This window comes from Chrysemys picta, chromosome 4 (genome assembly GCF_011386835.1).
Source record: "Chrysemys picta bellii isolate R12L10 chromosome 4, ASM1138683v2, whole genome shotgun sequence".
Taxonomy (NCBI): domain Eukaryota; kingdom Metazoa; phylum Chordata; order Testudines; family Emydidae; genus Chrysemys; species Chrysemys picta.
In genome coordinates this window covers 133452352-133468084 of record NC_088794.1, presented here as the reverse complement: position 1 = coordinate 133468084, position 15733 = coordinate 133452352, and the positions used below count along the sequence as shown (strand labels likewise).

General features: G+C 41.3%; 2 protein-coding genes across 2 annotated transcripts in view; one reads left to right on the top strand and one right to left on the bottom strand.

Moving 5' to 3' along the window:
* Positions 1 to 15733, top strand: part of LOC135983199 (uncharacterized) — a 372285-nt gene that overhangs the window by 278100 nt on the left and 78452 nt on the right. The window lies entirely within an intron of this gene.
* The window catches only part of LOC101950935 (cytoplasmic dynein 1 heavy chain 1), an 81905-nt gene that overhangs the window by 25878 nt on the left and 40294 nt on the right, over positions 1 to 15733 (bottom strand). Inside the window, exons 35-54 of the mRNA XM_065593602.1 lie at positions 15118 to 15345; positions 14626 to 14856; positions 14345 to 14485; positions 13738 to 13971; positions 12804 to 13010; positions 12585 to 12706; positions 10296 to 10461; positions 9920 to 10083; positions 8898 to 9027; positions 7225 to 7358; positions 6085 to 6199; positions 5764 to 5925; positions 5465 to 5679; positions 4949 to 5153; positions 4597 to 4770; positions 4372 to 4491; positions 4166 to 4286; positions 2620 to 2815; positions 1567 to 1684; positions 208 to 423 (exon numbers count right to left, since the gene is read on the bottom strand). Of these exons, the coding sequence (XP_065449674.1) occupies positions 208 to 423; positions 1567 to 1684; positions 2620 to 2815; positions 4166 to 4286; positions 4372 to 4491; positions 4597 to 4770; positions 4949 to 5153; positions 5465 to 5679; positions 5764 to 5925; positions 6085 to 6199; positions 7225 to 7358; positions 8898 to 9027; positions 9920 to 10083; positions 10296 to 10461; positions 12585 to 12706; positions 12804 to 13010; positions 13738 to 13971; positions 14345 to 14485; positions 14626 to 14856; positions 15118 to 15345 (3399 nt within the window). The remainder of the gene's footprint in view (positions 1 to 207; positions 424 to 1566; positions 1685 to 2619; positions 2816 to 4165; positions 4287 to 4371; positions 4492 to 4596; positions 4771 to 4948; positions 5154 to 5464; positions 5680 to 5763; positions 5926 to 6084; positions 6200 to 7224; positions 7359 to 8897; positions 9028 to 9919; positions 10084 to 10295; positions 10462 to 12584; positions 12707 to 12803; positions 13011 to 13737; positions 13972 to 14344; positions 14486 to 14625; positions 14857 to 15117; positions 15346 to 15733) is intronic.

Sequence of the window (15733 nt, the reverse complement as noted above, 5' to 3'; positions counted from 1 at the left end):
CTCTGGCCTGTTTATCAATGGTTGGCAAAACTCTTTGTAAGAAGTCCAAAGGAGGAAACATACTGAAAGGCAAGCCATTGTATAGAGAGGCCATTAAAGCATTCTGTGTTAGAAAGGTATACAGAATGTTTCAAAGCCACTATTCCCACCCACTAAAACAAAGAAAAGTCAGTAAAATGGACAAAATGGTACATTAAGGATTCTCACTTTTGCTTCAACTGCAGCCAGGTCCGCCTTAATTGCTTGAGCCTCTGAAATCAGCACTGCATACTCTTCCTTGTAGCGAGCAATACTGGCCTCAAGATCACGAATCATCTGTTCTACCTCATTAGCTTTCTGTTGATTGTCTTTGGCATCATCCTCCAGTTTCTGTAGTTCATTGCGGAGGGGTTCTACTCGTTTTAACATATCAGCATAATTCAGCTGTGAAACGTGAACAGTCAGTCAGTTCTAGATACTTTCTAGAATGGAACTTACCACGTGACTTGGGACCATGCAAGTCAGCAAGCATAATTTTTTTATGGATTGAGGGCACCCCTCAGGATTTTAGGTATTCAGACTTTCATTTTAAAAAGGTTAAGTTTCTAGTCTTCTACTTAAACCGATTCACTATTCTGAGTCTGCAGGTGGCCTCAAAGAACCAAGAGGTGTGAACTGCACTATTCATCTCATTGAAGCGAGAATGATGTTCTTTGGGAAGCCTCCAGATTTCAATCAAATTTCAAATTCAATCGTGCAGTGCAGGGACCATTGCCCACGATGCCAGAGCTCTCTCTCAGGGAGTGTAGGATGAAGGCAGGAGAGACACTGCAAGGAGTCTGGAAGGCTGGAAGAGGGAAGCTTACCCTATGGGGTAAGTACCAAATTAGTGTATCCTTTTCCCTGCACACTGGGCTTAGCCTGCCCCCTCCTGTTTTCCCATAACAGCACTCTACTCAAGCTTCTAAAACCCACCTGTAAGCCTTTGGCCAAAGCCCACACCCACAAATAACCAACCTGGGCTTTGGAGAGGGCTAGATGAGATACCATGTGTGCTTGCCATTGACATTACTTCAGAGCTAGATGCCCTCTCCTCAATAAGACATGATCACACTCTCTACAACATTCCCCACCCTTGTCAGGTGGGGGAAACTAGACCAAACCAGGCAACAAAATCTGGTCTGTGCGTACGCAAAACTGGCTACAGAGCAAAAAGACCAGCCATTAGTCACTATTATTAAAACAGTGATTTTCAATTGTCTTTTGAAAAAGTAAGTTGTAGGGTTGCAATCATTATATACATGTTCTTATGAAATGTAACAGGATCCTGTTAATCACAGAACAGTTAACCAGGTATGCAAGAACATTCAGCACCTTACTCTGCATGTTCACTTGAGACCAATTTCTGTTTTTACCTCTACAATAACAAGCTAGACAAGATGCCACAGATCTTTGAGTGATGGAAGTCTGCAAATTCTGAGTCCTTGCATATTGCCAGCACCTTAGAACTTGCACTTATCACTAGGTGTTAGATTTCCCACAACACTGAAGAATTCTACATTGGTGCATCTACTGAAGATGAGTTACCTGTGCAATTGCCCATTTTACCATGGGACCACATGCTAAGGATGCTCGGTTTACGATTTCATAATTGTAACTTGGATTTGACATATAATTCTTCTTCATCTTTTCCCGGATGGAATCACTGCAAAAGAAGAGTTATGTTTGACACAGCATGTGTGCAAGTGTTGAATCTCTCAGCGCAGAGTTACTGAGAGGAAGTTGCCCCTTTACTACAGTAGATAAACTAAAACCAGTATCTTATCAGTGGTTCTCAAACTGGAGGTCAGGACACCTTAGGGGGTCGCAAGGTTATTACATGGGGTGTCACAAGCTATCAACCTCCACCCCAAACCCTGCTTTGCCTCCAGCTTTTATAATGGTTTTAAATATGAAAAAGTTTTTTAATTTATGGGAGGTGTGTGTGTGTCACACTCAGAGGCTTGCTATGTGAAAGGGGTCACCAGTACAAAAGTGAGAACCACTGCCTTAGATCTTCAGTATTAAAGTTGACAATGCTGCTGATGAAATTATCTGAGAATAACTGGTCTGTTTTTCTCTAGTCATTTGTCTCCTCACCCAACAAGAGACAGATTGATTATAAAGCCAGTTTTACTGCAGCAGGAGGGTTGGCCATTGCTCTTACTTCAACAAGATGCTGCTTCCTTATAGAGCTCACAGCTATTAAGGGGATGAAAAAAGTATTCAGCATGCAACAATCAGGGATTTAAGGCTACTGCTGGGAAATAATGAAAGAAATTTAAGTTCAGTTACTGGGAATAGTCTATACCCCAGTGCTCTAATGGAAGTATGTGCTACTCAGACTTTATTTTAAAATTTATTTTAAGAGAAAAATTTAGCTCTGAGATGCACATCTTCTCCCTGATAGAGTTTGATATTTTGTTCTCCGCATAAAAGGTGGAGATTCTGCATACGCATATGAGATGAATTCTGCGTTTTGTGAGGTAGAAACCAAACCCTAATATCACCAATTGTGACTACTAGTAAGATTTCTATCGTGAAAATCTTGAACAATTTCTTTCTATTCCCAGGAGTAGCTCGGTACCTGCAGTTATTCACCTGATCTCCTCAGCAGAAAAGTTTACAATAGTTGGAATGAAGTTTTCCCTCATAATGATGGAACGTATCTGTTTCCAGTCAGTTGTACTTTCACCCAATAGTAGACAGATGGACTCTAGTGCTAGCTTCACTGCTCCAGGTGGGTTGGCCATAGAACGGACCTCTACCAGATGCTGCTTCTTTATTGATTTTACAGCTAATCACAGTAGTTAAGCCAGATCAAGCAGGAGAAAGGAAGAGTTTTGATTGGGGAGAAAAAAGGAAGAGGAGACAGGAATTAGCAAATCTTCATTGACATTGTTGAGAGATTTTTAAGCTTCAGGTCATATCTAAAATGAATTAAATCTCTCTTGTAAAAACCAAATGCTTTCCACATTTTGAAAACTCTCCACCAGTATTCTCATGTGAGAGAGCGCAAGCTGAACTATCAGAAGCCTCCAAGTACTACTACAAGTGCGAGAGTTTGCACGTGGCAGCTATGCTGAGTTCACAAGTTAAGGAGCCTAAAAACTAGGCTGTGCCTCTGCAGTGAGCGACTGTATACCTAGGCAAATAGTCCTTCCTCCTCTTATGCAACCCACTGATAAGCCATTGTAACGAAGTCTTGAGTAAATAAGTTGTAGGTAGTATTTCCATTCACGATACTTACGTAGCGTTTATTAAATCACTAATTCCATGAACTGGACACTGCTATCTCTTAAGAGGCAACACCAGCAGAAACAGAACATGTTAGGGGTTTGTCTAGAAAACAGTGAGCAACAAGCTGGGGTGTAAGTGCACAGCAAGCTAGCGTGCTGTAGACTGACTATGTGCAGTAGTATGGTCCACACCAGAAATTTCCTGGCGTTTGTTGACCTACTCCTGTTTCAGGAGTTCCTATTCTAACGTGGCCTGGTATACTGTAAGATAGTAAGTAAATCTAGCAAAGTTTGGCAAAAAACAGTGAACCATTAAGACAGTTTATTGCTCAAAGTTTAATAAAAATACTGCTTAGAATGCAAGTCTACAGTAGTAATAATGGGAATTTTGGAAGCTCAGTAGTGGTAAGTGAATTATTTTAATTTCTCCTACTTCCACACTAAAGATTAAAGATACTTCTGATAAAGCGATGGACCCAAAGTTCACAGAAGCAAATGGAAGTACTCCCACTGACTTCAAGAGCCTTTGGATCAGCTGCAAACCCCTAAAGCAGGGGTAGGCAACCTATGGCATGCGTGCTGAAGGCGGCACGCGAGCTGATTTTCAGTGGCACTCACTGCCCGGGTCCTGGCTACTGGTCCGGGGCGCTCTGCATTTTAATTTAATTTTAAACGAAGCTTCTTAATCATTTTAAAAACCTTATTTACTTTACATACAACAATTTAGTTATATATTATAGACTTATAGAAAAAGACCATCTAAAAATGTTAAAATGTATTACTGGCATGCGAAACCTTAAATTAGAATTAGAGTGAATAAATGAAGACTCGGCACACCACTTCTGAAAGGTTGCCGACCCCTGCCCTAAAGGAAGGAATGCTGTAGTTATTTGTCAGTGTTGACTTACCATTCTGAGCTTCAATGACAGCAGGTTCGACTTTGTCTAGATCCTCCTTCACACTCATTTGCTTATCTGCAATTACTGCTTGCTGTTTGTGGAGCTGCTCTTGAATGTCTTGGCTCATAACCTAAGAGAAAGATTGTGCAACCTTTAAGATATTATTTCTAAATATATTGTTCATGTACAAAGGGTAAAGAAAGCTTTGATTTCACCTTTTTCTTCTCAGCTTCTTGCTGATCCTTCACCATTTTTTTCAGCTTGTCATTAGCTGCTGCATTCTTTACTTCCAACTCCTGGCTCTTTATTCTCAAGTCCCTACGCAGTTCTTCCACCTGACATGAATGGTAAGATTAGAGTCTGTACAGACTAAACTCAGTTTTAAAATGTTTTAATAGCTCTAATTTTATATTAAAAAAGCAAAGTTTAAAGGTATGTACCTGGTCAACAGTTTCCTTGATCTTTCTAAGACCAACATTCAAATGCATCTGCTGTTCTTCCAGCTCACTCCTTTTCTCATTGAACAAGTTGGCATAATGGTTGATGAAGTCCAAATAGTGACGTGGTGTGATGGCCATAGTTCTGCCTCCCCGTTTTGCTAGACGAGCGTTAGCCTTTCCAAAGGAAAAGGATTTTTGTCAAAAGTTTTTTTTATGTAAAAGATTATAATCTAGATTTTTTTTTTTATATTCCTAAACTCAAAACTGTCACAGCAGCAACACTGTTGTACTGAACTTGTTTCAGTCCACTAGAACATGACATTAGAGATCTGAGTAGCATGGCAGAACACACCTGATGAAGGGTCTGATGAACAAATACACAGCTATTTACAATAGCTTCCCTATGTGATGGCGGTTGTGGTAATTTCTCATACACAACTGGCATATAGTCTGGCACAATGTAGTTTGGCTTCTCAAGATCCATTTTGCTTGTAAACTCTTTGCCAACTTGGTACAGTGCTTCAGTTGACCAGTCTCCAAACCAGTTCAAGACACACCTGCAGACAGGACAAAACATACATTAAGACCTCCAAAATTTCTTTTTTCAAGAGGGTATTAACAATATTCTTAATTAAAAACAGACAAACAGACAAACAGACAAACAGACAAACAGACAAACAGACAAACAGACAAACAGACAAACAGACAAACAGACAAACAGACAAACAGACAAACAGACAAACAGACAAACAGACAAACAGACAAACAGACAAACAGACAAACAGACAAACAGACAGACAGACAGACAAACCTGAAGTGTTAAGATACTTTGTTGTTGGTTAGCTCCCAAACAGAATAAGTAAGTTACCTGTTGAAGAGAGCTGGAGAAGTAGCTGCTCTGTCCTTCAGGCCCTCAGAAGATGGGTTCATGGTGAACACAACATGGAGATTGCGAATAACTTGACTGGTGAACCATTTGTACAGTTCTTCATGTGAATCTAGCATTAAACCTTCTTTCTGTGCTCCCTCTTTACATTGAGTCATAAGGGTGGCATATTCATCTCCTTCAAAGAGACCAGGAACCTAATCCAGGAAATAAGTATATTTTTCTTAAAGGCTTGATTTTCCCTGCATAACTGCCACTTTACACATATTTACTCAAGTTACCTCTCCATTGGCCAGAAGAGTATTCATTCTCTCCAGGAATCCAGAATCCAGTACATTTGACTCATCCATTATAAACGCTATTTTCTCATTCTTGCAGCCAGAACGTCTTAAGACGGTTCTCAGATCTTCATCAAAGTCTTCACCTGTGTATTTCCTATGAACCTATAAAGATTTAGCAATAGTTACTGATCTTTTTTAGCCCTTATCGTCCCACACAATGACTTACGTTTATACATTTATCTTACCAAAGATAAAATATCTGCAAGACAACTGCAAGCTTTAACAGTCAATTTTTTTGTTGAGTGATAGAACTAAACCAACCTTTATTTGGTAAACACTTAAACCATTCATCCAAGCCACAAATCGCGAGAGAGTCGTTTTCCCTGCTCCACTAACTCCAATGAGAAGCAAGTGACCCTGAGGCTGGCGGAAGATTCTGAAAGAGATTGGTACTTCAAGTAAGTTTATTGCTTGATAAATTGTGAATTAGCTACCACATTTATGGTGACCAGATGTCTCGATTTTATCGGGACAGTCCCGATTTTAGGGGACTTGTCCTGCATCCCGACCTTACATTGGTCAGGACGCACTTTGTCAAGATATCGGGGGACCGTCTGGTGGAGGACGCAAGCCGGCACTGCCGGCGCCGCTCACCTCTTCTTCTTGGGCCCTGAGGCAGCTCAGCTGAACTCCCAGCGCCTGCCTGCCCGCCGGCCGGCAGGAGCCTGCCAAGTGCTGCAGCCCCACTCCCCAGGCACACACAGAGACGGCGAGGAGGTCTCCACTGTGTGCTGCAGGGGCGGGGGGACTTGTAGGTGCCGGCAACAAGCCCCCCCCCCCGTCCCCCCCAACCAGAGCGACCTTAGGTGCCAGAGGGACAGGACCTGCTTGCTGGATGCTCCCTGGGAGCCGCTCCAGTAAGGCTAGCACTGCCTGGGATTCACCTGGCCCCCTGGCAGGTCCCTCTGGCGGGGAGGGGGTCTCTGCGTGCTGCCCCCCTCCCTCCCCGAGGGGGGAGGTGGAGACTGAGCGGAGGCAAGCTGGTGGGGGGCGGGGTGTGGAGCTGCCGGTGGGTTCTCAGTTTTTCCTGTGCTCCGGCAGTTTTTTTTGTTCTTTTGTTTTGTTCCGCCGCCCGCTTGTTTTTTTTTTGCTCCGTTCCCCTCCCCCGCGTCCCGATATTTGACCTCTGTCATCTGGTCACCCTAACCACATTTCCAAACCTCCTTTCCTTAACCTGTATTTTTTCTAGTACTGTGACTGGTTCGGGGGCACACTGAAGTGACTATTGGCAATATTTCTCAGTCTGCTACTACAATTCTAGCCTTGCAGTGCCCCCTTTACAGAATGCCTCTCCCAAGTAGAACACCAGAACAAACTGGTGCTCCATTCTGGACTAGTCTGAATACAGATTTGTTTTATAATTCAAACTAGACAAACCCAGGAGTTGGAAATTCAGCTTACCGGTCAATTCTTAGCACATGATCCAAAACTTCATTGAACAGCACTAGTGGCACATCAAGTTCTTCTTCATAAAACACTTTCAGCCTGGCTTTTACATAGTCTCTCAGCTCTTCCTGATCCACTGGGATATAATCCTAGAATAAGGAGGCCAATATGTAAGCAGAAGATCTAAGACTAGAATTTAAGACTAAGGGAGAGATTCTAACCCTGCTGACCCCTCTGTGCTGGATAAAGGGGCTGGAGTGACAAATTCCCAACTCAAGAATTGAGGATGACAGCCACAGGGACCCCCCTCAGACTCTGATGTAGCATGTGCCACGGGTAGGGCCTGTAACGTCACATGCCATGGCAGCAGTACTGCCCAGAATTTCTGCAGGCACATGGGAACTGGCTTGCACAATTTAGGTAACCAATTAAGGCTCAAAGCTACCTTAGTCCCCACCTCACTCCCCCTTGGCTAGGAGTTCTGTGCTGTGACTCTTAGCAGCATAGTTCAGACTTTCACTTTATGTTGATAAACTAGTTTACACACCAGTTCAGATGTTGCACTTAAATCTGATGCATTTTCTATTTGTGCATCGTGTCTGCAGAGCCACGTAAGGCATTTAAAATGATCTACTGCTTACTTTCAGAGGCAATATAAGTCAGTATATTCCATAAGTGCCAAAAAATTCCCAGGTAGATAGGTATTTGTGCTCCTCCTTGGCACTTTTACCATCACTGCAAATTCCTGATTTGAATACACATATGGCTCAACTGGTTTGAGGTATGTTACCTAATACACTGGGTGCATGTATGTTAAGTCTAAACAGACAGGAGCACATTTAGCCAGCAGGCACAGAAGTAGATTTATGAATACCTGCTTGGACGCTGAAACCCTAAAACATTCAGAGCGATGAGCTTTACAATCACATATTAGCATTACACAATTGTTTCTTGAAGTCAGCTGCAACAGTTGAAGCCATATAAAGGATTGGGGGTGGGGGGGGAAGAAATCTAAGGCTATGAACAGTTTATTGATCAGACATTATTGTTCGTTATGAGATGACTATAGGCATTTATTGTTCTGAAAGCATATAGCCAGATACAAGATTGTGCAGTACAAGCATACTCAATCATACCACCTTGGGTCATACCTCAGATCAAGTTATGCAATGATCTGACTAACACCACTTGGGAGACCAAGGGAAACCCAGGATGCTAGGAAATGAAGCTTGTGACTCAGTGGGTGGCATTTCTTCTTTGAGTCATTAGTTAGCCAGTGTGGTTACAGACACCATTGGCTTATTTGTTAAACAAGCCAAAGAGACAACCTACATCTTCTAACTGCACTAGTCCAAGACCCCAAGATACTTTCTGCAATTGTTACCCTCAATATTCTAGATGAGTCCCTGTTTGGATATATGCTCTGCCTTCAAATTTACAGTTCTACTCCCTTGGTACCCAGACAGGTTCTGCTATGCGCTGGATACCCATCATGCCATGCCGCATCAAATGTGTTTGCTTACCAACTCCAACTGGTTAGCAATCCTTATTGTCAAAGGTAAATTCTATCATAGCATGGACTGCGCTTAGTACACTAGAAGGAGTGCTGCCTAAGATTCACTCTCAATAGGATACTTCGTGTCTGCAACAGTCAATGGCAAGGCTTCTATTGAGATATCCCTCTTTACCTTTGACAGCCAATTGCTGTACAAGATGGGTCTGCTCATAGCTTTCTCTTTGTCTATGTTGGGGAAATGTTTCAGAGCTACCATATCAATGTTTTCATCAGTCCAACGTCTCTCCTCATCCTCCACAAGTCTAGAGAGAGAGAGAGAGAGAGAGAGAGAGAGAGTTAGTTACAAGCAAGCAGGAAACACCTATTAAAAACAGATATATGTGAAGGACACACCAAGTACTATAAATAGCAAGTTAAGGCAAAGGGTAATACTATTGTAAATATAGGTCAGTTCTATCTACTTGCAAATACTTAGCAATCCAACAGACACTTCTCTTGCCCTGAGCTTAGAGGACTAGATTTCAAATCCAAAGGTGGTATTCTTCATATTTTGGTTTTGTGTATAAGCCTTTGAGGGTAGCACTTATTTAACGAATTTAAACTGTTGTTCATTTCTACAGCAAGCACAATTTCAATTTGACAAATCCTGAAGATGTGAGAAAGGAGCAAGGGGGGGGGGTGAGAGGAGGGGAAGCCTTTCAGTGTAATTGTAACAGTTTAAGGTCCATTTTTGGAAAAAATCTCAATTTGCATTTGATAAAATCCCTCAATCTCAAATGCAACAATTGAAGAAAGGGGCCTACTGAGATTGGCCAAGCCTTTTCAAACTATTAGTTTTTATCACCTTTAAATTTGAGGTGCACTATAATCCTGTGGTCTTTGTAGGCAGTCTGTACTTCACCTCACAAACCTGCCCATTAAGACAGTTTTGTGCTACAAGCAGATAAATGAATGAGCCATCAGTTTGAAGTTGAAATCACTGATGTTAAAAAAAGTGAGTTTGGCATTTAAACTACTTGAGTATTCTGCCCAGCTGAGCCCCTGTGAGTGTTTATACTTATACATCTGAAAGAGCAATCTGGAATCAAATTAGAATTCAACTTGGACCTCGACTTGTTTTAAAGGAAAGTCTCTGGAAAGAGCTGAGAAAAAGATCAATTTGTACTTTTAATACCATTTCCATAGTTTCTTTACCTGTCCTGGAAGAGACGCAAGGCTTCGTGTGCCCAAATCCTAATAAGGCCTTCAACAGGTAAGGTTTCTAATGGTCTTAAGGCTTCAAAGATACCTCTCACCCATCGAGTCATTTCACGAGGTGAATAGATGTAGTGTGGCTGTGTGTCCTGGGTGAACCTTTCCTAAAAATTCAAAACACTGGGTATAGTATCCAATAGGATAAAGTTGTGCAACAATAATTAACATGCAAACAATGCTTCTCATGCCCCCATCTCACAACTGCTAATAAAAACAGGGTAAGCAGGCCAAGACAAAATGCACTGGAATTTATCTAAAGTAACTAGGAAAGAGGACTAGTCAGCAGAAGTTGGGAATAGTGTGTAGAGCAAGTTACCTGTGACATTGTGTAGAACTCTACCATGGCAGCAGTAAGAGGTTCTGCATATGTGCGGAGCGATGGGATGAGCCTCAGCATTGCACGATTGAATGTTCCATATATCTGAGTAAGTGAAGCTGGTCCAGGATAGTCCACATACACCACAGGGACATGGCGTAAAAATCTGAAAGAGGTCCAATAACTTAGTGTTCATACCAGGAAAGACTTCATCCAACTCAGCTAGACTAGACTAGACCTGACCTATCTATTTTCAATATTCAAAACAACTGCCATCCTTGGTGGAGATTTCGTCTCAAATTAAGCCACTAAAAGTCAAAGTAGGAGAGTCAATTACTGACTTGTACTCTGCACTATCACATCATATTGGTTCGTTTCTGATCTAAGCTGCTTGTTTCATAGGGTAAAAGTAACTATTAATTTCACAACAGCATTCTCAGCCTCTGAAGTTGAGTAATGTTCAGCATTCACATTAGTCACCACCCTGTTGGCTAAAACGAAGTCCTTTTTTTTTTTTTTTTTTTTTTTTGAGATATCCTATCTCCTAGAGCTGGAAGGGACCTTAAAGGTCGAGTCCAGCCCCCTGCCTTCACTAGCAGGACCAAGTACTGATTTTGCCCCAGATCCCTAAAGTGGCCCCCTCAAGGATTGAACTCACAACCCTGGGTTTAGCAGGCCAATGCTCAAACCACTGAGCTATCCCTCCCCCGCTTTGAAGTACAGGAATGTGAATGGAGTACAGTCTGTGTTGTTCATAGATTCTAAGGCCAGAAGAAATCTTGTCTAACCTCCCATATAACACAGGCGGTAGAACATCCCCAAAATAATTCCCAGGGCATCTTTTAAAAATCTCGATTTAAAAAAATTGTGAACGATGCAGAATCCACCCTCGGTAAGTTATTCCAATGGCTAATTACTCTTAAAAATGTATGCCTTGTTTCCCGTTTGAATTTGTCTAGCTTCAGTCTAGCAAAGAAAGGTATAACATGATCCAGTGGCTGGAAGCTGAAGAGCCCATTATTAAATATTTGTTTCCCATGTAGGTACTTAGAGACCAATCAAGTCCCTCCTTAACCTATTCTTTGTTAAGCTAAATAGCTTGAGCATTTTGAGTCCATCATTATAAAAACACGTTTTCTAATCCTTTATCATTCTTGTGGCTCTTCTCTGAACTCTCTTCAATTTGTCAACATCTTTCTTGAATTGTGGGCACCAGAACTGGACACAGATTCCAGCACTGGTCACGCCAGTGCCGAATACAGAGATCAAATAAGCCTCTTTATTCTTATTTGTGATTCCCATTTAAGCATCCCAGGATTGTATTAGCTCTTTTGGCCACAGTGTTCCATGTTCAGCGGGGAGCTCAAGTTCAACTGATTATCCACCATGATCCCCAAACCCCTCTCAGGATAGAGTCCCCCAACCTGTAAGTATGGCCAACCTTCTTTGTTCCTAGATGTATACATTTACATTTAGCTTTATTAAAATGCATATTAACTGCTTGCACCCAGTTTACCAAGTGACAGATTGCTGTGAATCAGTGACCTGTTCTCGTCATTTACCATCCTCCCATTTTTGGGTCCTCTGCAAACAGTGATTATTTTGTTCTCTTCTAGATAATTGATAAAGATTTTAAATATCATATGGCCAAAAACCAATCCCTGTGCAACCCTAATGGAAACAAGCCCACTCAATAATGGCTCCCCACTAATAGTTACATTTTGAGACTTATCAGCTAGCCAGTTTTTAATCCATTTAATGTGTGCCATGTTACTTTTATATCATTCTAGTTTGTTTTTGTTTTTAAACCAAATTGCCATACAGTACCAGGTCAAATGCCTTACTTAAGTGAGTATATTATGTCAACACTATTAACTTTATCAGCTAAACTTGCAATCTCAAAAACAACAAAGTTAGTTTGACAGGATCTATTTTCCATTAACCCATGTTGATTTGTATTAGTTACATTGCCCTCTTTTAGTTAACAATCAAGTCCTGTATCAGCCACGCCATTATTTTGGCTGGGATCTAGGTCATCCCATTTACCCTTTTTAAAATCTGGCATTTTAGCAGCTTTCTTCCAGTCTTCGGAACTTCCCGTGCTCCAAGACTTACCGAAGATCAACAGGAGCTTGCTGGACCATTAATGAGCAGCTCATTTGGATACAAGGTATTTTTAAACCAATATTTGAGGCTACAAATGGATTCCAGTATTAGAATGTAAAGGCATCAGATACTCCATTTTGCAGATCAGGACTATAGTTTTAGTAGCTTCAGACTAGTATTTACCTATGTGAAAGTGGTTTCCTTCCAGGATCGGTAGGTGGGTTACAAGCTCCAACAAACTGAATCCTCTCTAATTTCACCCAGGTCTGATCCGATGTACGGTAGAAGCCTCCATGTTCCACCATCTGAATGAGGGAATTGTTTTAATACAAGAAAGTTTCAATATTATTATTTTTAGTTATTAATAATAAATATAATCCTTAATTTCACAACAAAACAAACCTGTCTAATGAAGGATATGACTCTCTGCGTGCCATACTTATCCATATCTGGCAAGTTGATTTCGTCACAGAACAGCACCAGCCACTTTCCTAGCTGCACCGGAGCCAGCACCACTCCATTAGGTGTACGCCTGTACTCACAGTAATGATCAAAAGTTTTCAAAAGTAGCTCTGGGGTAGTAGCACTAGAGAAGTTAAGTCCAACCACCTTAAAAAAAAAAACCAAGGGTGAAAGAGGTAAATCCATGAAGACATTTGATACATTTTAATAGCTTAAAGTCTTAGAATCACAGTTTCAGGAGATTATCATTCCTCAGTAACAAATATATGTTACAACTTGGCCTTCAGATTGAAAATATATGCTGTAGGTGGACTAGATACTCACTGGATGCTGTTTACACAAGTATTTGGGTCACTAAAGATATGTAAAATTCTTTATAGACTGCCATCAAAGTCTGTTATCTGCCAGTTGTACCCACTTGTTAGAATACATACCATCTCTCATCACTGTTAACTGGTTTAAACACTCATACCTAGATGGAACAGCCACCTGAACTCAAAATACTTTTGATTTAATACTGAACAAGTGAAAAAAAGAGCCAGTACTACTGGCGCTAGTTAGAAAGGAACAATAGATGGCCTTGACATGAAGGGGCTACTGGAGTTACCAAGAAGATCTAGACTCTTCCTGACTATGGGCAAGTCACTAATTTCTACTTCAGTTTCCACTCCCATTTTACAGATCTAACTGTTACTATCTCAGAGTGTTATAAGGATACATTCATTTAGCTGAGCAAAGAGCTCTGATACAATGAAGTTTTTACCATGTAAGTAGAGAGGTGTTGCAGTAATCATTAGAGTAAACCTTGTAGGCATCTTTTACTTGTTATAAATTTGCAATTATTCAATAATGTACATATAAACAGAATAGTTACCTCCATATCAGGGAGGGCTCTGAGAGCACTGAAAAGGGTCATAGTCTTTCCAGAACCTGGTGGGCCACAGAGCACCAGGGGTTTGTGTTCCGCTAGCCAAGTATACAGCAAAGCTTCATGGCGGACGGTATCTAGGGTTGGTACTACAACATCAGGAGCAGCAACCTTGTGGGTCTCAACTTCAATCTGAGGAACCTTGGACTGCCATGGGACCCACTCACCTGTAATCGACACCTAGGTGAACAGAAATATAATGTATAAAATTTAGTAGAGAAATGGGTTCCAATGGGGTTCTCATCACAACCCCAGCTTATTTTACACAACTTCATGCTTTAATCTGTGAACTCAGTTAAGCTTTTAACAGCTGCAAATTTGATGCTGTGGGACTAGTTTACAATCAGCGTGTACGACACAGTACATTATGTACCAACTGAGCAAAAAAGAAAAAACCACCATAAAACCAAACAGAGTGGCTTGCCTTTTGAGCTAACTTGTGAGATACTGATTTACTCCCATTGAGAGAGGTTAATTTAGAAATAGTGTCATATTGGCTTTGTTTCCTTAGGAATTAGGTTTTTAACCTATAAAAAGTACAAGGGGCTATTACCTCATAATCAATTATGGGTATGTTGGGTGCTGTGGGCAATGGTACAGTGGTGATTCTCCTAATGTATTCTCCCAGCTCTGCTCTCATTTTCAGACGGCTGTCTCCAGAGAGTGACCACAGTATTGCATAGACCAGGTATCTCTGATGGAAAACAAGAGAAAGATTAGCCCACACAAATGCAAAAAAGTATTACTTGTGTTCGAAGGACAGCAGAAGAAAATACAAGGTAACTGTGTTCATCTTTAGGCTTTCAGATCACTTTGCTGCAGTATTTACTTTACCTGGATATAACGCTCCAGTTGATCTATCTGCATAGGGAAGTCAGGATGGTTTGCATTGTACTGGGCTACATTGCGGCAAGCCTGATGCAACATAGAGAACAACGAACCAAGACAGCGCAAGCGAGTGAGGTCCATGATATGCTCTAACTTGAAAGCATGTTCAAGAGCTTTAGTCACCAGTCCATTAGATGTGAAATAGGGCTGCATAATTGTTGCTGCATCTCTTTGAATCTGTTGGTAAAGACATTAGCATTGTTCAAGGAACTTGGTTTGTAGTCTTAAGTCATAACACTACATTTTAAAATAAGTTTGTCTATAGCATGGGTTCAAAGTGTCATACTTTAATTGGGGAATACAACATGCAAGTTATATTTTGTTAACTCAATCTCTATTTATATTCAGTACAGCCTGTAAGATTAGGAAGTGCCTCGAAAGCTTCTTTTAGTGGGTCTGGTGTCAGTCCACAGTATTACAATCCATTCCAAGATATACCTGCAACATTGGAGAAGCTGCTTCTTCACCTTCATCTTCTTTGCCCTTTCGCCTCCGCTGAGCTTCCTCTTCACCTTCATCCAGAGGGATGTTTCGTAGTCTGGCCAAGAAGTTATTGAATATCATGTCAGTGCTTAAGACATCTTCACTGAACCAGACCATTCCGCACCTTGACACTGTGGCCAGAGTAGCATATTTCAGATCCTGTACCTCAAACATGATACGCACCTAGAGAGAAAGTGCAGACATTTAAGAGAAGTTAGATTTTATGTTCTACTGAATCTATTACAGCAATTCCTCACCTAACGTCGTCCTGGCTAACGTTGTTTCGTTGTTACATCACTGATCCGTTAGAGAACATTTGGGTGACCAGACAGCAAATGTGAAAAATCGGGACAGGGGGTGGAGAGATAATAGGAGCCTATATAAGAAAAAGACCCCAAAATCAGGACTGTCCCTATAAAAATCAGGACCTCTGGTCACCCTAGAGAACATACTTGTTTAAAGTTGCACAATTCTTCTTTATAACATTGTTTGGCAGCCGCCTGCTTTGTCCACTGTTTGCAGAAAGAGCAGCCCGTTGGAACTACTGGTGGGGGCTTGGAACCAGGGTGGA